At 45.1% G+C, this 20277-nt stretch overlaps 1 protein-coding gene across 2 annotated transcripts; it reads right to left on the reverse strand.

Annotated features, from left to right (window-relative positions):
- Positions 1–468: 468 nt before the first annotated feature.
- Positions 469–18467, reverse strand: atp2a1 (ATPase sarcoplasmic/endoplasmic reticulum Ca2+ transporting 1). 2 transcript variants are annotated; one of them, XM_078797409.1, is made up of 25 exons: positions 18380–18467; positions 11808–11944; positions 11024–11041; positions 10763–10845; positions 8835–8939; positions 7989–8127; positions 7699–7779; positions 7538–7623; positions 6789–6944; positions 6566–6707; positions 5815–5981; positions 5661–5749; positions 5485–5587; positions 5278–5409; positions 5077–5202; positions 4772–4990; positions 4548–4659; positions 4252–4475; positions 3956–4176; positions 3661–3863; positions 3395–3480; positions 3181–3314; positions 2673–2790; positions 2430–2547; positions 469–748 (listed from the first exon to the last, which is right to left on the reverse strand). In XM_078797409.1, exons 2-25 carry the CDS (start codon positions 11923–11925, stop codon positions 738–740), a joined length of 2991 nt encoding a protein of 996 aa, XP_078653535.1. In that variant the 5' UTR covers positions 11926–11944; positions 18380–18467; the 3' UTR covers positions 469–737. The 2 variants fall into 2 exon arrangements, with proteins under 2 accessions (XP_078653535.1, XP_057905983.2); XM_058050000.2 differs by lacking the exon at positions 18380–18467 and adding an exon at positions 12021–12180.
- Between the last annotated feature and the right edge of the window lie 1810 nt (positions 18468–20277).

Genomic DNA, 20277 nt, shown 5'->3' on the forward strand with positions numbered 1-20277 from the left:
ACAGTACAAACACACACATTCCACTAGGTAGTGTGGATTAAAAACCAAGTTCAATACAATGACTTCCTCATAAAACTTATTGAACAAACAAAAGACATAAGACATAAAAAATATGTCTAAAATGCATTGAATGAGAAGGTGTTACCCTGTATTATAGTAGACATTATAATAAAAAAACTAACCATAGTGTATATTGGATAATATGAGTGTGACTATAGGGGTGTTATCTCATGTCTACAGGGCTCTAATAATGTCATAAGATATACTTAGAAGGTTGGAAACAGGTTTTCTATGCTCAACTACAAACATATTTGATTTAAATTCATTAAATAAGGAATCCTACTTTGCGGGTGGGGTGGGGTTTTGCAATCAATTAACCAATCATTAACAAAATATTACTGGAAATATAATAATAATAGTAATAACTATTACTGGAAACATACAACAAATGAACACCGCTATCAAGTATTCTTTAAATATCTTTATTCTTTAAGAATAGAACACTGTATCATTTCAATAATTAACTCTGACCTATATATTAATTTCAATACATCCACAAAAATATTTTGCAGCTTTCTTTGTGTATTTTTTCAGAAGACTTATGCATGTTCTGTTGAATTTGATCATGTCATGTGGCTGTTGGCGCTCTCTTTCGATGGACGCACACAACTCCCTTTGTCCGCTCTCTGTCGGTCTCTCTCCCTCCAACATCAGCTCAGCGTGGTTGCACTTTGTCTTTAGACTTTTCCTGCATGGGGAAAACACGGAATCTCGTTAATTCCAAATAAAAACTCAACTATAAAATCGGGCCATTCACTTTTCCTGTGCACATTCTGCGAAGCAAAAAAAAAAATCAAAGGTGAGGAAAGGTGAGGAAATAGGGATGGACATTTGCACCTCAGTATTGCTATAAATGATTAATCAGGTAACGCAAGGTGTGATTAATCGACAATTACACACCACTGACCCACCGTTATGTCCATCCCTAGTGAACACGATGCCACTGCCAGGACAGCAGCCCTGTGAAGGTGCACGTCAGTGCCCAGGATGCTAAGGCGAATGCTAACATGCGTATTTTGAGTGTATACGTCTCACCTTTTAGTATTGGGAATTACTTTTAGCAAGTGCATTAATGTTGCAGTCCCGTTCACGCACATTGAAACCATGACCTCAGGATTTGTACTTAGACAAACAGTTATGGTCTCACCAAAGTCCTGAAAACTAACATTGCAAGGTATATTAGTTTATATTGATGTGCATTCCACACACAGTTGATTAGAAGCTTTAATCAAACACTCAAATGGAGTGTTTAATAATTAGTACATTTGCTGTGCAGCAATGGCAGCCATTCGTGTTCCAGAGCAAAGGAACATCACCAAGATTTAATTACCGATATAAATGAAAGCAAATGAGTAAAAAAAAACAACCTAATTTAGATGTACCGTATTTTCCGGACTATGATCCACTCTGGGTTACTCAAAAAATGCAACGAAAAGGGAAAAAACATATGTAAGTCGCTCTGGACTATAAGTCGCATTTATTTAGAAATGTATGACACAACATTCAAGACCAAGACCAGACATTTAATGCGGAAAGATTGAAGAACATACCTGAAAAGCTGAATAGGCCAAATTAACATAACAAGCCCGTGAGTCCAAGGTACCGTTAAGCAAGTTCACCAAGCTCCTGATCTCATTCCATATTACTTAATGGTAGGAGCAGCATATAGTTGTTGTCACAAACCAAGAGCGCCCTCTCCTGGCTCTCAATGGTAATGTCATTATGAATTAACATTTAAAAACATGCAACTGCTATATATTTTTATATACATCTTTGAAATATAAGCGCACCTGACCAAAAGATGCAGGACCAGCCAAACTATGAAACAAGTGTGACTTATAGTCCGGGAAATACGGTACTCCTAACGACACAGTCCATGCAGAAAGCACAAACTAAAATGAAGTTAACCAGATAAACAATAACCTTCAGCGACATTGTTCAAAGTGCACTACTAAGCACCAAGCCGTTCCCATTTCTTCCGGCAGCAGAGCGGAGCGGCTCTGACGATCCAAGAGCGTCACTTGGATTCAGCAACGCTGACTTTCATAAGAACCGGGAATGACTCAAGACATGCATAATGCTAGAACTCCACCTTGCCTTGTTACAGAGGTATGAAGGGGGGGGGGGCAGGTTTATGCTGCATCGTCAGAAGGAGGCAATAGTTAAAAACAGCATCCAAGGAGAGGAAAATGAGTTCAATATTATCATAGGAAAAACACAGAGGACAGAAAGAGGTTAAAATACGTGAAGTGGGAAGTAATTATTGGATGTAATTATTGTATGCATTCTACTTTAGAGGAAAAGGACGATTGAAGCAAAAAAAATAAAGACACAAATGTTAAATGTAACAAATAGAAGTATGGACCTACCCTCCAGATATGTGCGAGCTACAAACTTGAGGACCTCATCGATGAGGATGACTGGGAAGGAGAGCTTCAGCACCACAACCCACTGCTCCACAGTCAAGTGAGTAAGCTTGAAGATCATCTGCAGAGAGCAGCCGATGAAGAATGTAGGATGAGATGCTCTCATTTGCAGTATAGAAGCTACACGCTTGTACTGCACGCTTTATTCGGATGCCAGAGCTGTACCCAGCAGGAGGTGGGACTCACCGGCAGGGGGTCTACGTAGATGATCATGAAGTGGAGGGACATGGACAGTGTCATGGCAGCGACCAACCAACCGTTGCTCCAAGGTGGCATACGCATCAGGGACTGGTTCTCAGACAAGCTTGAGGCAGAAACATGGAATAATTGGAATAATCCTAATAATGGATTAGATTTTATATTGCACTTTTCAAGAATGAAGTGAAGCCATTATTCATTCACTCCTCAGTCACACGCTGGTGGTAAACTATATTTGTAGACACAGCTGCCCTGGAGTAGTCTGACGGAAACTACGACGTCTCCGATCACCATCAAACATTCATACACCAGGGTGAAGTGTCTTGCCCAAGGACACAACGACAGTGAGTGGGTGGAGGGAGCGAGGATCCAACTGTCAACCGTCTGGTTTCGGGACAACCTCCTGAAAGTGCCTCTTTGTGTGCATGAATGACACGCAGTGATGATATTGTAGTATATGGATGCTGTACATATTCTGTACTTTTCTCAGTCAGACCTGTTGAGAGCGTTGCACATCTCGATCGTGACCAGCACGGACAGAGCCATGGTCATCGGTGGAGCAGACTCAAACACCTCACAGCGGATCCCATTGAAGTCCTCATTGTCGTCACTGCACTGCATGAAGTGTGACTGACGAGGAAGAAGAACATCTCATATTATAACTAGTGGCTGGCAGCTGGAGCTACACGCTCTAACCAGCTAACACTGACCAGCTGATGGAAAGTGACCAATGGGCCGTCGTCGCTGTACAGGAACCACCAGGCAGCGGCGGCAACTGTTGCCGCCCCAACGTAACCTGCAAACAAAGTTGCTGTGTCCTTAATTCGGTCACAGTAATAATTGTCCATACGAGATCATTTGGAATCAACAACATCATTATGGGACCAAAGCTGCCCGGCATGCTGATGGCAATAGGATAGATTCCCCATACATTCTTGCATATATTGACAGAGGAAGCAAATACACAATGCTGTACCTCCGATGGCTAGATATCTGAAGAAGAGCCAACCAGAGATCAGAGGCTCTTTGGGGGATCGAGGGGCTTTGCCCATGATGTCCAGGTCTGGGGGGTTGAAACCCAAAGCGGTGGCAGGAAGCCCATCAGTCACAAGGTTGACCCACAGCAGCTGGACTGGGATCAGGGCCTCGGGCAGGCCCAGGGCTGCAGTCAGGAAGATACTGGGGAAATAATAGAACTCTTTACTGATGGAATTCTTTATTGTTTCATCAAAACGGACCAGGTATTTGACCCTAAACCACCAAGAACTCACCAAACAACCTCGCCTACATTGGAGGAGATGAGGTAGCGGATGAACTGCTTCATGTTGTTGTAAATGGCTCTGCCCTCCTCAACAGCAGACACAATGGAAGAAAAGTTGTCGTCAGCCAGGACCATCTCAGAGGCAGACTTGGCAACGGCAGTGCCAGAGCCCATGGCGATGCCAATCTCCGCCTTCTTCAAGGCGGGGGCATCGTTCACTCCGTCACCGGTCTTAGAGGTGAAAGAGGAGGCTGTTATGGGAAATGGTCTACATCATTGGTGGACTGGAAATGTCGGTCCCCTCACCATGGCAGTGATCTCATCGAAGCCTTGGAGGAACTCAACGATTTTGGACTTGTGGGACGGTTCCACTCTGGCAAAGCAACAAGCCTTTCGGACGGCATTCTTCTGGTCATACGAGGAGAGGTCATCAAACTCACGACCGGTGAAGGCCTTGCCAGTGACGTCCTCATCCTCGGAGAAGATACCGATGCGGCGGCAGATGGCCACCGCGGTGCCCTTGTTGTCCCCTGTGGAGACGCACAGATGAAGGCGTCATTTGAAATGTCCCTTCTCTGAGGGAAAAGCTGTGGATTACTGACCAGTGATCATAATGACACGGATGCCAGCAGCTCTGCACAGCTCGATGGAGCTCATGACTTCCTTGCGAGGAGGGTCGAGCATACCGACGCAGCCCACAAAAGTCAAGTCAGTCTGGTGACAAAAAGACAAAACTAATTCCCAGGGCCAGAGAAGGTTGTGATGGTCAAGTGACAATTTGGGGACTTTTATTGTGCAATTGTATTACGTTATCTTCTTCACCCACCTCATACTCGGCAAACCGACTGGAGTCCTCAAGATTCATCTCTTCCTTTCGTAGAGGAGAGTCGCAAGTGGCCAGTGCCAAGCAGCGGAGGGTGTCTCGCCCTGTGCCCCACTCTTTGATGACGGCCATGATGTGGTCTTTGACTGGCCCGGTCAGGGGAAGACGAGTGGTGCCCACGCGAACGTATGTGCAACGCTCAATCACACCCTCTGGCGCACCCTGGGAAGACATAATAATAATGGAAATAGCCTCATTTTAAATCGGGCTTAATCAGTTTCTACTTAAAGCAGGACAGCATAACTCACCTTGACAAACATCTTGTTTCCCACCGGGGCTTTGCCGGACTTGGCAGGAGAGCAGTAGACCGACATAGACTTCCTGTCCCGGGAAAACTCCAGTGTGAACTCCTTCCTCATCAGCTGCTTGATCACCTGTTGGAAGAAAGTGGCAGTGGAACGTTAATGAGACGCGACCGATCAATAACGTCTGATGCTGTGGCAACTCACACTGCAGCAGGCATTGGCTCGTTCCACCTTGGACAGGCCACGCACTTCCGTGTTGAACACGTTCATCTTCTCCACCAAACAGCTCAGCGCCGTTTCAGTGGCTTCCCCCACCTTCTCGTAAATGCCCTTTGACTGGCCAGAAGACAGCAGATGCCCCAATTTAGGGTGATTCTAAGTATAAACCGCTTTCTTTATAGCTCTACACACCTCATTGTAGTCCAGAGAGGAGTCGTTGCAAAGAGCGCAGATGGTGGCCAGTTCAACCAGTCCGTCATACTGGCCACACTTTACAGTCATACCCCTCCTTGTACTGGGAAGATGAGCCACAGTTAGCTGTGCATTGTTGTTGTTCAGGACTTACTTCCTGTGTTCATACGGCTTACACTTCTCCCTCGGGTGTGTACTTGGAGCCGGAGATGTCAAACTGACCAAGAGTCACATTGTCATCATCCACTTTATCGATAATGAACATCTAGGAGAAAAGACGGCAAAATGATGTCATCATCACGAATCAGCTGCGTGTGTGCTGGGTCCTACCTTGGTCACACACATCTGATTGGTGGTGAGGGTACCAGTCTTGTCAGAGCAGATGACCGAGGTGCACCCCAGGGTCTCCACGGAGGGAAGGCTTCTGACGATGGCGTTCTTCTTGGCCATGCGGCGTGTTCCCAGAGCCAGGCAGGTGGTGATGACGGCGGGCAGACCTGAGCGGAAACCGAAACAAATTGTTCTCCTACCCAGAAAGACTGTAGAAGTGTGTTAGTGGGGCCCAAGTGGGGCCCAAAGGGGTTTCTGATCAGGATGTTTGAGTGACATGTTCAATTTAAAGGTGAGCGTTTATGGGATGATTTATGAAAAGCCAAACAAGGCAGACATCATAATTCAGGACTGTGCAGCTGGGAAACATTTGAAGGAACCATGAGTAAACTGGTGCTATGTTAATGCCTGGTAGACGCAGACTCCCTCAGGGAAAACATCCCTGCTGCAAGCACTCATGAAAGGGAAGAACACACTTGGCAGATTAGCTTTAACAGGATCTCCCCTCTGGAAATGATAGAAATGATATTACAGCAGCTTTACTTGCTCGTCTTTTCCCACATACAAATAAAGGTTGAAGAAAGCGGCAGATCGTACTATAACCTTGTATAGTAAAGTGTTCCATATAAGCGGGGCCTAGGTTTAGTATTTAATAGGTCAGCAGTTAAGGTATCATATGTACAAGCTGCTCCAGATGAATTTTAGATATGATAATCCTCACGGGCAACCAAACGGAATTCCACGGGCTTACCTTCAGGGATGGCGGCCACAGCCAGAGCCACTGCTATCTTGAAATAATAGATAGCACCGCGGAACCAGGATCCTCCGTGAACGGGGTCGTTGAAGTGGCCAATGTTGATGATCCAAACGGCCACACAGATGAGGGAGATAACCTGGACACATGTGCAGTACAATGGGTCAGCCATTGTGTTGTTTTCATAGATTTCCAATTTAATGTTACTTGTGGCTTCCACCTTGGAGAGCTGCTCCCCAAACTCGTCCAGTTTCTGCTGCAGAGGCGTCTTTTCCTGCTCGGTGGCAGCCATCTGGTCACGGATCTTGCCGATCTCGGTGGAGACACCGGTTGCCACTGCGATGCCGATGGCTTTTCCGGCAGCAATGTTGGTGCCCTGAGTCATATACATTTGGCATATAAAAACAGATCTATGCCCTAAAGTCTTCCTTTATATCCTTGTGTTTCCTTGCTTCCTTGGCTTGGTGCTTCCTTCCTTCCTTACTTCCATGTTCTGGCACTAATGTGTATGAAGATGTAAATACGGGATATTAGGTGTGGAGTGGAACCCCAATTACCATCATTAATACTAATAATCAATATGTTCAAGAAGGTCCGACTCAAACCGAAAAGTACACCAACCCAATCAGTTTTTTCAATTATTTTGCAACCCTGATCAACAAGCAAAAGAGAGACTTGTGGCGTAACTGTGTTAGTTAGCAAAGAACTACCGCTGATGGCGGATGACGGAGCTGAATTTTACTAACACAACAAGATGCATGACATATTGTACGATAACTGGGAGATTTATGCAAACCAAGGCAAAATGTGTCAATTTTGGACTTTAACCGAAAACTAAGCTTGTAGGCAATGGCTGCTCTTGTAGAGTTTAGAATGGATTGGACCAAAGCAACTGTTGGGCAAGGATGTTTCTATCCAATTCCCCTTCTACTGTTCATTTCTTTGGCCTCTAATGGATCAAAGACTTACAGAGAACAGCATGTTCTTCTTGTCCTGGTTGACAGCCCGGGGGTCCGGCACGGCGTCAGTGTGCTTGATGACACTGACAGACTCACCTGGGAGACACCGGCATCAGTCAAGCTCTCTTGTAAAAAAAAAAAAACACGTCCACGTGAGACACAAACACCTACCAGTGAGAATGGACTGGTCCACGCGCAGAGTGGTTGATTTGATGGAGATAATCCTGATATCTGCTGGTACTTTGTCACCAACTACAGACAGAGATACACAAACAAACAACATTATAAGAACATCTGAGCGGGATTATGGAAGTGCCTGGTTTCATCATACTAGATCCTAGATCCTTGGTTCTCAGGCATTTTCAGTCATGCCCTCTTTAATTATTTATCTGTACTTCCCTGCATCTCACCCCCACCCCCAGGCTTCTATTTGAGAAGCAGATTGTGAGTGAGGACCTTACCAGAGACCTCCACCACGTCTCCAGGAACAATCTCCCTGGCCTTGATTCTCTGCACGCTCTTCCTGTCCGCCCGGTAGACTTTCCCCATTTCAGGCTCATATTCCTTCAGAGCCTCAATGGCGCTCTCGGCATTGCGCTCCTATGAACACATGGAGATGTCATTATTCTTGGGGGACACTACAATGTCATGCTAATTATTTTTTAATTATGATTATGAATTATGTTTGAATAATATTTTATATTTATATTTTATTTTAGTAATAATATGATGATGTCTGCTCCCATTCACACAGAGACATGTTTCAAATATTCTGTATCGGTGAGTACGCTATGAAGTAAAAAAGTAATAATACATCAACTGACCTCACCCCCGAACTCGTAGTACGTCCCATGTATGAATCCTTGTGCATAGTTTCCAAATGACCACGAAAGCATTGATGCCCCTCCCCCCCTTCTGAAGGTATTATTTTTACGTGTGAAGTATCGAGTCTTCAAGGGAGGTGTGCTCTTCATCCCCTTGCACCCTTCTGCATCTCCACAAGCTCGGCTTTAACCTTTCACCCAAACCCTCCTGCCCCCTTTGCCGATGTCATGCCGCTCATTCCGGCTTCTCTTGAACTTTAAGCTGCCAGCTCTGGAAGGAGCACGCCACAAAGGACACAAAGGGACGGTGACCCGAACACGCCGCTCTTATAATTTATTATGTGCGACTGTTTCCAAGTAGTCTATTTAGGTGAGTGTAAAAGACGGCCTTAGGGGGCAGGTATGTGTCCTTGAGACTGCAATTGTTTCTGTGTGTGTGTGTGTGTGTGTGTGTGTGTATGTGTGTGTGACAGAGTCACTGACCTGCCACACTCCAACGACAGCATTGGCGATGAGGATGAGGAGGATGACAAACGGCTCGACGAAAGCTGTGACGGTTTCTTCGCCTTCCTCGAACCAAGCCAGAACCTGCAGGAGAGCTCAAGGTCAAGGCTGAACATGCTGGCGTGATGTCACTGTCCTTCATACAGGCAGTTCATCCCAACATCCCGTTTAATAACTTTAGAAGTTGCCCAGTAAACCCAGTAAACACTTTTTACACCCCAACAAACAGAGATGCATATAATAAGCCGACACGCTGGTTGCTTCTCTGCACTTTGTGTCAAGCAATAATCACTATTTGCAGCTGAACTGGGATTTTACATCAACAATATCATCAAACCGCAACCTAAATAGACATTTTCACGTGTGCATCAATGACCTCTTCTCACTATTTACTGTTGGCCCTGGAAGGTAAACACCACCAAAAGCCGACATCTACTGTGTAGGTTCACTTGTTCCCAGGAACTGATGGTCTCAACGTGTGTGCGCTCCCGTGCATGACAGCCCCATGTTACTACACGCGGGTCTGTTTTGGAATACTTTCATGTTGACATTGATACAGATTAGCTGCGAGCCAGTGGAGCAAATATCTACCCAGAAAGACTCCTCTTTTTGGTAGAATCCTGTAGTCTTTTCAAAGCCTTTTGTAAAGGTTGACTCCCTTCACCTTGCCTCCCTCCAAAGACACAACGGATCTCCAGGAAGAGTGTGATCCTGTCAGCACGTTGAAGCGGCACCACATTCCGGTGTGTATGAATAGGGGGGTCGTGTATTCCCAGTATTTACTGTTCTCTCTTTTAGAAACCACACACGACTCTGAATCTATCGCTCCCGTTTGTCATCGTAACAAACAATGGTGTTGTGCAACCCGATCCCCCGCCTCCCTTCTGTGTCTCAATCTCCTGCTGCTGCAAGCCGCCGCTCTCGTTCCTTCCATCCCTGACCTTTGTCCAAGGATACAGTTTCTCTTCCTGGCTTGAGACTTTCTTAAAATAAAGCCACGGCCATGTGTACGTGCGCACACATGCTCGCTAGCAGCTTGCCTTTCTCTTTCTCACACGCATGCATACACACCAGCACCATCGGGCCTTCTAAGGTCATCATGACAGCTGTGTGGGGAGGCCAGAGGGCAGAGATGGAGGATTAAGACAATGTGTGCAGCCTCCCTCCGCTAAACTGTTTTGGAGAGAACAGGGACGGGAGGAGGGTCGCCGAGGGTTTCCTCGGATAAATGAGATAGAATGAATAACTGGCTGAATGACATGCTGGGTTTACTGAGGTTATGATTGGCCAATTGTGTTTCTTTGACAGTCAAAAGACCTGTTTCTCTCAAATATTGCTCAGAAATCTGCATTCGTCAGCACTTCTCGGGGTGGCCTTTTATTGCAGCCAGCCTAAGGCACACCTGTGCAATAATTGTGTTGTCTAATCAGCATCTTGGTACGCCACATCTGTGAGGTGGAGGGATTAGCTCCACAAAGAAGTGAGCACTTCCCCATTTATTACTGCACAGGTGTGTCTGGCCACAATAAAAGGACACTCCAAGAAATGCCTACTAACACTGATTTGGTCATTTTTTACATCAAACCCAAATTCAAGAAATTCAGAAGATGCATTGGAAGATGCTGTGATGATATGTAGTATTCTACACTGGTCTCAATTAATCAATTAACTGCGCTAAATGAGGCATCACCGTATGTATCTTTGCTCATCTATCAGTACCAGCGATGTGAGGCTTACGGTCCAGGCCAATGGTCTTCCACTAGATGACCTGTTGACTTTTTGGTGCTGTACCCTGATATATTTCTGATGTAAAAGGTGTGCTTTGGCTCAATAAAGGTTAGGATTAGGTTGTCACACTGCCATCTTATTACTTATATAATTCAGAAAAGGAAAGTGCTCAAACTCACAAAAGAGATGCAGGCGGCCAGCAGTAGGATTCGAACCAACAGGTCCTCAAACTGTTCTACCACCAACTCCCAGATACTCTTTCCTGGAAGACATACACAGAGTCACATCATGGTGCATACGTGCATACGGGGCACAGCATCATGCATGGTTTGCCAGTGATCCACGAGTCCTCTTTGTAATGTTGGCCATTGTGGCGTGTCTATAGGTAGCCAGCATATGGCTCTCGCTGTTAAAGGTGGATGATGGAAAGGCAGACTCACCTTCCTCTGCCGGCAGCTCTGTGGGAGAGGAACGAGAGATTAGAAAGATTAGCCATCCATCCGTTTTCTATGCCGCTTAGTAGGTTTGCGGAATATGCTGGAGCCTAAGAACGCACAGGCCATATTCCACCAACCCCAAAAAGCATGATTCCTTGATTTATATTCATTCATTCATTCATTTTCTACCGCTTTTTCCTCACGAGGGTCACGGGGGGTGCTGGAGCCTATCCCAGCTGTCTTCATATATTTGAAAAATCATGATAGATTGAAATCGAAATTCCATTGTGGCATTGACTGTATTTGCACGGATATATTCAACTGTGACCTCTTGTACCCTCTTGTTCCACAAGATGCTCACCACCCAACAAAGTCTATCTGTCTAATTGTAACTGCTACAGAAGCTATCCATCCATCTGTCGTTTCATCCCCACACTGATCCATACAACAATAGATACGCCACTTGCTAACGCCGTTACTGGTCATCTATTTAATTACTATTTCAAATGTAACAATGCCTGGTAAGCACTGCAGGTAACACAGCAAGATGCCGTAATAAGTCAAATCGATTTAGATTTATGAATTTAAGTGAACACGGCCTACCACTGACCTATTTAGCTGCTATAAGGAAATTAAAGCTTTATTGTTATTAATACATTTCCACCAAATGGTGCTTAAAATACACAAATGTCCCACAAGCACAAAGGTATCATTATTGATAATGTGTATAAAGCCCCCATGCATGTGCACGTTCCAATCCTGATGGTTTTCATTCTCCATCCCTCACCGTTGTAGCCGTACTTGTCCAGGTTCTTCTTAAACTGCTCGGGCGAGAGGCCCGTGTCCTCAGTGACGCCGAAGTAGGACAGAACATCCTCTGATTCTTTGGTGTGTGCGTTGTCCATCCCAGCAGAAGCGGAGAGGCTTCAGGGAAAGAAGGATCAGTTGGGAACACACGTAGGGGAGATACTCACATCAGAGTGTAGCCAAGTTCACCCACCACTTTGTTGAAGTGTGAAAAGTTGCAACCCCCCCTGCGGTCACACTGTCTCTCTCTCTACCCCCTCTCTCTCTCTCTCGCTCGCTCGCTCTCTCACGCTCTCGTTGGGATGTTGCTCTCCTCCAGGAGCCCCGGACTGACAGAAAGTGCAACTTGGCAAACTCTTCTCAAAAGTTTTATACGCGTGAAAAAGCGCCCTGATTGGTGCCTGCTCGCCATGCGCCCGGCCCTCATTGGCTGGAGGCGTCACAAATAGGTGGGCATGGGGCGCGAGGTGTGAGAGGGGAACAACTGCAGAGGGGGTCCGCCGGGCTGGCAAGCTGGAAATAAGATGTGTAAAAGAGAGACAACGAGGAGGGGCGACTTAACGGTGACACTTTTTGAATGAGAGCTAGGGGACACTGACGGACACGTGGACTGACTTTGTGTGTGTGTGTGTGTGGGGGGGGGGGGGGGGTGTTAAAGGAAATGCATATGCATGATTGTCACCTTTGACAGCTGAAATGGACACAGCAATCTGGACGGTTCAGGGAAAACAATTATTAGGATGTAGTGGTGACAGGAGAGAGGAAGCATGTGTACTGTATGTCTCTTCTTGGGGGGGTGGGTTGTAAGCTATTAGCACATATGTACATATAGGGAAGGAAGGAAGGAAGGAAGGAGATGAAAAAGTTGCCGTTAGCGACAATTGAAATGAAGTTTTCAAGACATGCACCATAATGTACACTAACCAGAAAGACAAAGAATTTTGGACTACACTAACCGAGGTTACACTGTAGTTTGGTGACCATATTTAGCTATGATGACAGTTTCAATAAGCAAATACTCTCCTGTATTGTTTGTATGGGACTATTTCTATGGAAACCAAAACGCTTTTCCCAAAAGAAATAAAGTAAATTCACCCATCCCTTACATCGCTTTGTACCGACGTTCAATTACATCAAGCAACGCAAGTTCACTTCATCTCACAACCACTTTCTCTGAGTGCCCCCCAGGTTAGTGTCCCTGTCTCCTCCCTCTGACCTGGGGTGGCGGCAGGGGGCCGGAGAAGCCCAGAGCTTAAGGTGGCTCTCTTGACATGAGCTCAATGTCCCTTTGGGATTGTGTTGCTGCAGCTCATTCTAAGCACGGCGCTCTGATGACGCTGATAATACGGCGCACACACGTACGATACTGTGGGACATGTCAACAGTTTTACTTGGGACTTCTCACCGTGCTCGAGCATTGGGTGTCTTGTCCGGTTGAACATATATAATGTGCAGCAAAGCAATGTGGCTGGAGATGCTCGATATTGGCGTTCTTGCAGGAAGCCATGCAGCCAATCCATCCGTCAATTTTCTATGCTGCTTATCCTCACTAGGACCGTGGGGGTATGCTGGAGCCTATCCCAGTGAGAGGTGGGGTACACCCCGGAGTGGCCGCCATGCAGCCAATCCATCCATCCATTTTCTATGCCGCTTATCCTCACTAGGGTCATGAGGGTATGCTGGAGCCTATCCCAGTGAGAGTTGGGGTACACCCTGGACTGGCCGCCATGCAGCCAATCCATCCATCCATTTTCTATACAGCTTGTCCTGACTAGGGTCATGAGGGTATGCTGGAGCCTATCCCAGCTGACTATGGCGAGAGGTGGGGTACACAGCCAATCCGTGCTCTTCATATTTCATGTCAAATAAAAAAAATGCTATTCATTTTTTGTTGTAGTGCAAAAAAAATATATATTTTTTGTTACTGTTGGTTTGAAATGAAAACGCGATGGATGCGGGAAGCGCAGGCCAAAAGTAGCAAGATGTGTGTGTGTATGTGTGTGTGATTAAGAGAGGCAGGGCAGCCGGGGTTTGAAGTGCGCCACTGTAACTGTACCTATAGCAGCAGTTGTGTTCGGTATAAATAGTGGCGTGGGCATGTGTGCAGGCAGCAATGACACAATGGCAGAATTTCACTGTTCTTTCAGGGAGCTTCGAGAATGTGACACCTTGCAGGCGAGGACCCCCCCCCACCCCCAGCCCAGATGCTACACTGAGGCTTGAAGGTTGCATCAAGGTGGGCATTCACGAGTGATGTAATAAGATGATATAATGTAGTTAATGTCATTCATTTGTATTTGATGTAATCCCTTCCTGATATGTGTGGATTTTGTTGTTAGAATGCAAACATACGCTATCAAAACCTCTTTGACTGTATTAAATGTTGAACAAGCCGGCAAAAGGTCATAACAAAGTCCTTGTAGGGAAGTCAGTCCACCGGGCAGCCATCTTGGTAACACCTTAAGGCGGTTATTTCAGGCCGTGCTTCTTCCTAAATGAGTTAGCTGTACTTTGAATGGACATAAAACATGCATGTATACAATCAGCTGTCCAATATCACCATTGTATTGTTTATACGTGGTCTCATACATCCACCATTTACCATCCTGAAATGTTGGAGTTTTTTTGGTCAGTGCAGCGTGCCGTGCCGGGTCTCTGTGAGCGTCTCGTCAGGAATTTGTTTATACTCAACAAGTTGTCAGTTTGACAGCGACAGCAGCTTTGATCGTGTGCGGGTGTCTTTTTGTCCTTTTTTTATGGCTGAATGTCAGCGAGCGGCAGGCTGTCCTTCTCGCGTGCACAGCAGCTGAAACTGCCAAGAGTGCCCACATCCGTGCAAATACATGATGGGGGTGGCAGATGATTGGCTGTTTGACGGAAGGGGGTGGGATTTCAGCGTCTAACCTATTTAAATCTGTATAAATTTATTCATTTCACTTTTTTCAATGAAAAAAAATTATTTTAACGTTTTTAATGATCTGAATTAAAAAAATGAAATTATTCTGAAAGAAAAAATCATTTAAAAACTTTAATAAAATTACTATAAAAGCTAAAAAATATATTTTTAATAAATTAAAAAATGCTATTAAAAATGTAATTAAAAACTAACTTATTATTTGTGTGTGTTTTTGGTGGGACAACAAATAGGGGCAACATGAGACAGGCTGAAAAGAAATGCAGGCTTTGCTGTCTGCATGCAGTTCTGACTTTGGTAAAAACTGTTCTAGCAACACAAAGAAAATAAGAATAAGTACAAAATAAGTTTCATAAAATAAGCAGAGAGGAAAATAGATAGAGAAGAGTGAGAGTCAATATTCCAGGATATTGCTTCCATGTCCTCTCCTGCCCCCCGTGGCATCAGGGCCATGAAGTGCCCCCGGGAATGTGGCCCCGGTGTGGATGCGCCCGTCGAGGCGTGCGTCCCTGAGAACTTGAAGCAAGGTCACACTGGGGCTCTCGTGTCGCTGAGCTCCCTTCCTTTCATGCGCGGGGTAAATTGGAAACTGATAAAGTGCCAATTCCTTCACAGAAGATGTGTCTGGGCTTTGCGATGAAACCGAGATCCAGAAGGAGCCGAGTAAAAACACCCGCTCACACAAGACTGCTAAATATACACTCTGATGTACGCCGGGTGCAGGGTGTCTTCTGTGTGTTGTGGTTTTGTTTACAGGAGCCTGTCCAGTCTTTTATGAGCTTCTGACATCAGTGAATGTCTCATTAGCAGTTCGTTTGTTTCTTTCACTTCCACGGCTATGCTTTCCTCTACGAATGTGGATACACTTCATTCCCTGCTTACACTCAAGACATGGAGCAGACTTTGGGCCGGTCAGCAGATGTTCATTCCATGTTCCAAAGTTGCTCTTGATGTCTTTTGTCAACCATCTTTTACATTTACATTGTGTCGACATTGTTATTTACAACGTCTGGACATGTGTTGTTGCTGTTGTTTTTGATGTTCAACAGCCCAATGTCATGGCTGTCATACTTTTTACGTCACAATGGAACTTAAGTCTGACAGCTGCAGCCGGTGGCGCGGAGCTGGGGTCGCATATTCAGGGTGAGACCTGGCGTGTCTGCACACCTTCTCTAACAAATAGGAAGAGTGGTTACCATGACGCAATGGCCACCGAAGCCTCGCTGTGGACGGGGGATGCCTGCTGACCTTACTTCGTCATACTGGTGTACACCGCTGACATTACTCGTTAACAAATGTACACCAAGGAAAACATCAGCAGGTGATTGGCCTAATTGGCCTCACCGTTCCTGTACTTGCTTCATTGGTTCCAGATCCGACAGTGATAAGTGAATTTCCACTAATAATCTACTAGTGGAGTTTGCATGTTCTCCCCGTAGTTTGAGGCAATGCAGTGGTGACTGTGGACCGACTCTACATCCATCCACTTCCCATACCGCTTATCCTCATTAGGGTCGCAGGTATGCTGGAGCCTATCCCAGCTGACTTGCTGAAGTCTGTATTTCTTCCATGTACTGTATATTTAACCACGCTGGGTGGCCCCACCCATATATGGATGAAATGAGGGGATGACAGGATGATGGATGGGAGTCGGATGGAAGGACTCCACTGCGAAGACGTGGAAAGAGACGCGGCGGTTGCGGAGGACACTTCCTGACGGGTGACATATTGCTTGATGCCGTCGTGCATCTGAAGGAGTTCGGCTTCAGATAAATAGATGATATATGAAATGATACAAAGCAAGAGTGACCTTGCGGACCTCGTGTCCACATGTGAGACAGACAGGCAGTCTTTCAGACTGTTTATCAGACAGACGGAGTGTATGGCATGCATCAGACAGGTGTGTGTGTGCACATGTAAGGGTGTTTGTGTGCGACAGGTGTTTTGCTGGAATGGTGTTAATCTTTAAGTACTGGCCTAGCGAGCCCTATTCCTGGGACGCACACACACACACACACACACACACACACACACAATGGTGATGCTTTTATAATCCCTTTATGAAAGTTAAGCCATTGTTTTCACGTGAATTGCATAACAATTACACTAATGATGACCTCAGTATGAGATGTATTCATTATCCACTTTTTGGACAAAAGTATGGAGACACACTGCTCAGTCAGTCTGTTGAAATGCTGGCTGATCAGTGAATTGCCACTTAATATTCATTCTTCTTAATAATTCATGATTTCTTTTCATGGTTTTATTATCTTACATATTTTAAATAGTTTTAAAAACAGTATCTTTTATATGATTTTGTCCAAAGTGATACAAATGAGACAAGGTTTCGACCTAATTATGACGATTACAAGCACTAAATTGCGGCAAATTGTTTTGCAGCATAATGTTTTGATTTTAAATATTGGTCACATTTAAACTTTTGGCCAGTCCTGCGAGTGTGTGACTAATACATGAAAATATATACAGTATATAATCAAATATTCTGTCTTAAAGTTAAAGTGGGTGGTTGGGTTTTTGGCGACACCTAGTGGCCGCAATAATTCCTTGAGTTGAGCTTGTGAAGCAGTCAGGCATGCAGATGGAATGATACAAAGCAAACCTTGAAGACTATGTGTCGTATGTGACTATGTGTTGGAGATGGTAGCTGCTGTGTCAGCCCCAGACTAACTAAATCCACACAGGATTTTCAGTTTATTTTGAGTCATTCACAAATACATTCTAGTTTAACAATAACCGTATAATCCCTCGCATTGACCCACAAATGGAGCATAAACTTGCTAGCGGTGAATTGTCAGACATTTAGCTGATTGCGAGAGGACGAGGCCGGCGGTATAAATCAACTGCAGTATTCGTGGAGCTCCGGAGCGGGAGCCAACGCGGTGAAAGAGGAGCCAAGTAAATATTATAACACTTAGTCCATCAGTGGCGCTCGGGAACAATCCTCAGCGGGGGATTATGATGGCCACTCACGGCACGAAACAATGATTGATCAAGATGAAAAAGTCGTTAGGTGCTGAAAGTCACATCACCTTCACCAGATGGAAAAATGAATGTAATTGATAGCGGAGAGGGGGTCACGGCCTCAATGCGACGCAGAAAATAGTTAGCGGAACACAAGGTCCGGTTTCTCCAGCGCCAGTTGACAACACTTCCTATTAATAGTGAGGATTGTCCTTGGGTATTTTTATAAAAGGAGATGTTGTGTGTATGTTGGGGGGGGGGTGCTGTGCTGCCGAGTAAGACAGAAAGGGATGAGGCTTTCTAGGAGGCGTCGGACTTGTGTTACAGCAGCCTCACACAGCACGCAAGTCATACGTCACGCTTACGTCTCTTTTCCGCCTTCACTTCTTTTCCTCCATTGTTCTGCCGAAGCCAAGAAATGCCCACACACTAAAAGTGGGATGTCAAGGGTTGTTTCACACCACTGAGAAAAGCGCGCACACACACACACGGGTCTATTTATAGCGTGCTGTGGGGTTTGAAGGTAGATGGGGGCTGACCCCTTGTCTCACCCCAGCTCCAGCCCTTACAAGGACCCCCAGGGTGGACACGGTTGCCTGGCAACCAGCCGTGTTTGCAACTCAGCTTTGGATGTCCAGCACATGACCCGCACTTACCCTTCATCATCTTAATCATCCTCATCGGCCTTCCTCCTCTGTGTCATCATCATCCTCATATCATGTGTGGAAGTCGCTGGACTGTTTTGTTGTCAAGCGTCGTGAGTGAATCGTCGGTACGCTGATTGGCACCTGGAAGAGGAAATGAGCATCATACTTGTGCAAAGGAGGAGCATTTAGACTTTTTAAAATGATTGATTGATGATTATTTGCACTCCTTTTTCCACATTTCACTATTCAAACCATTCAAATATACAAAGGTTTGGCTTGTCTAGTTCATTATTTAGGAATTCCTACTTGTAATTCCATATTTGGCGTGATAAAAACCTCCACTGACAAAATGCATGAAAACATCAACATGTAAACCACATTTTTCAGTGCTTGTATTGGATCTGATTCATTAATTTCATGAGTGCGGTACTAATGACAACACCAGTGTTATAATATGTTAATGAAATCACATTTATATTTATTCCCATATGAGCCGATTCACCATTACAGCTCTTATCGCTGTAACAACATAAGAAAAACATCCCAGAGTGACCTCAATTTACCAACCCTCACCTCCTTGAAGAGCAATTATCAACAGCGAGGGCTACTGAGTGCTGTAGCGTGAGCTGTGGTAACGACGGCAGCTAAGGGGGGAACTGAGGAGCAGGAAGGTCACGGCGATTAGTGTGAGACAGCTGCCGGAGACACAGCAGACACGCCGAGGGACACGAGAGGGGCTCAGATGGACCCGCCGGTCTACAAAGACGTAGGATGACAGGAAACCATCAAATCTGACGCACTTTGTTAGTGGTGAGTGAGAGGCGGTCTAAGTATGGCCCTGAAGCTGTCACCCTAGCAGGCGGTAACATCTCACATGATGGACTTTGTTTGTTTATTCCTTACTGTTGCTTCAAAAGGAAATTAACAGTAAATCCTGTGATACTCCAGGGACAATATATTTAAAACAAGTTCTGCAAAGGCATGCTGGGAACACCCATCAGTGGGATCGCTTTTATCTTCCCGGCATGATTTGCGGCACTTGTTTTGTAAAGTTTCTAAAGTTAGATGTTTGTTTTCATTGGTTTATTCCTCTACTGCTTTATATTCTGCCTCATTTATTGTCTGGCAACTCCCATTCGACCATTCAAACCATTAAAAGTCACTGGGCAATTTATTTGGCGCCCCCTATTGGTGACAAACATTTTCCATGACTTTTCTACTATGTGGCATGACTCAGGATGTTTACTGGTTGCTGGTTTGATTCTGGATTATTTATACATTTTAACATGAACTCAGCATTTTTACTTTACAACGTTTAAAAATGCCACCGTTTTTCATCTGCTTAAAAAAAACAAATACACAAATTAAATGGCGCCCCCTACTGGTGACAACGTAACACTTACATTGGCTAATTATGTTGCTATATGAGTCAAATAAAAGGAATATTTTCGGGCATAGAAACCCTTCTTTATGACGTTCTAAATGCGAGTTTTAACAATATTAGAGCTCAAACACCCCCTAAAGTCACTTTTATACTCTTGTTATTCTTTGTTTAGGTCACTGTAGGGACATAACGGGCGGCCGGCGCTAGCATAGCAAGCTAGCGAGCTAACTATTTAACCTCTTAATCTCCAATTGACTTATTCTCGATGATTCAAACGGAGTGGAGAATGAGGACAGTTGAGACAAAAACTTACCATTTCAGACGGAATGAGAGGAAAACGTTTTTTTCCCATCTCAGCCATGGCACGTCGGCTGCTAGCTCGATAGCTAGTAGTTACCTCAATAGCTAGTAGTTACCTCAATAGCTAGTAGTTACCTCAATAGCTAGTAGTTACCTCAATAGCTAGCCTTTGCAGTGTGAACCCTAATGTGCTCGAAGGTCATGTCAACGTCAAAATTACTCA

The sequence above is a fragment of the Doryrhamphus excisus genome, linkage group LG16 (assembly GCF_037039965.1).
Source record: "Doryrhamphus excisus strain RoL-2023G ecotype Guam linkage group LG16, RoL_Dexc_Guam_v1.1, whole genome shotgun sequence".
NCBI classification, from domain to species: domain Eukaryota; kingdom Metazoa; phylum Chordata; class Actinopteri; order Syngnathiformes; family Syngnathidae; genus Doryrhamphus; species Doryrhamphus excisus.

Bases quoted from the DNA above. Each gene is read 5' to 3' on its own strand.
- atp2a1 (XM_078797409.1), bottom strand. From the start codon at position 11,925: ATGGACAACGCACACACCAAAGAATCAGAGGATGTTCTGTCCTACTTC. The intron at 8,940-10,762 runs GTGAGTTTGAGC...GCTCTCCTGCAG, and splicing joins TGGCCGCCTGCATCTCTTTT to GTTCTGGCTTGGTTCGAGGA. The intron at 4,177-4,251 runs GTGAGGGGACCG...TTCACCTCTAAG, and splicing joins TCGATGAGATCACTGCCATG to ACCGGTGACGGAGTGAACGA.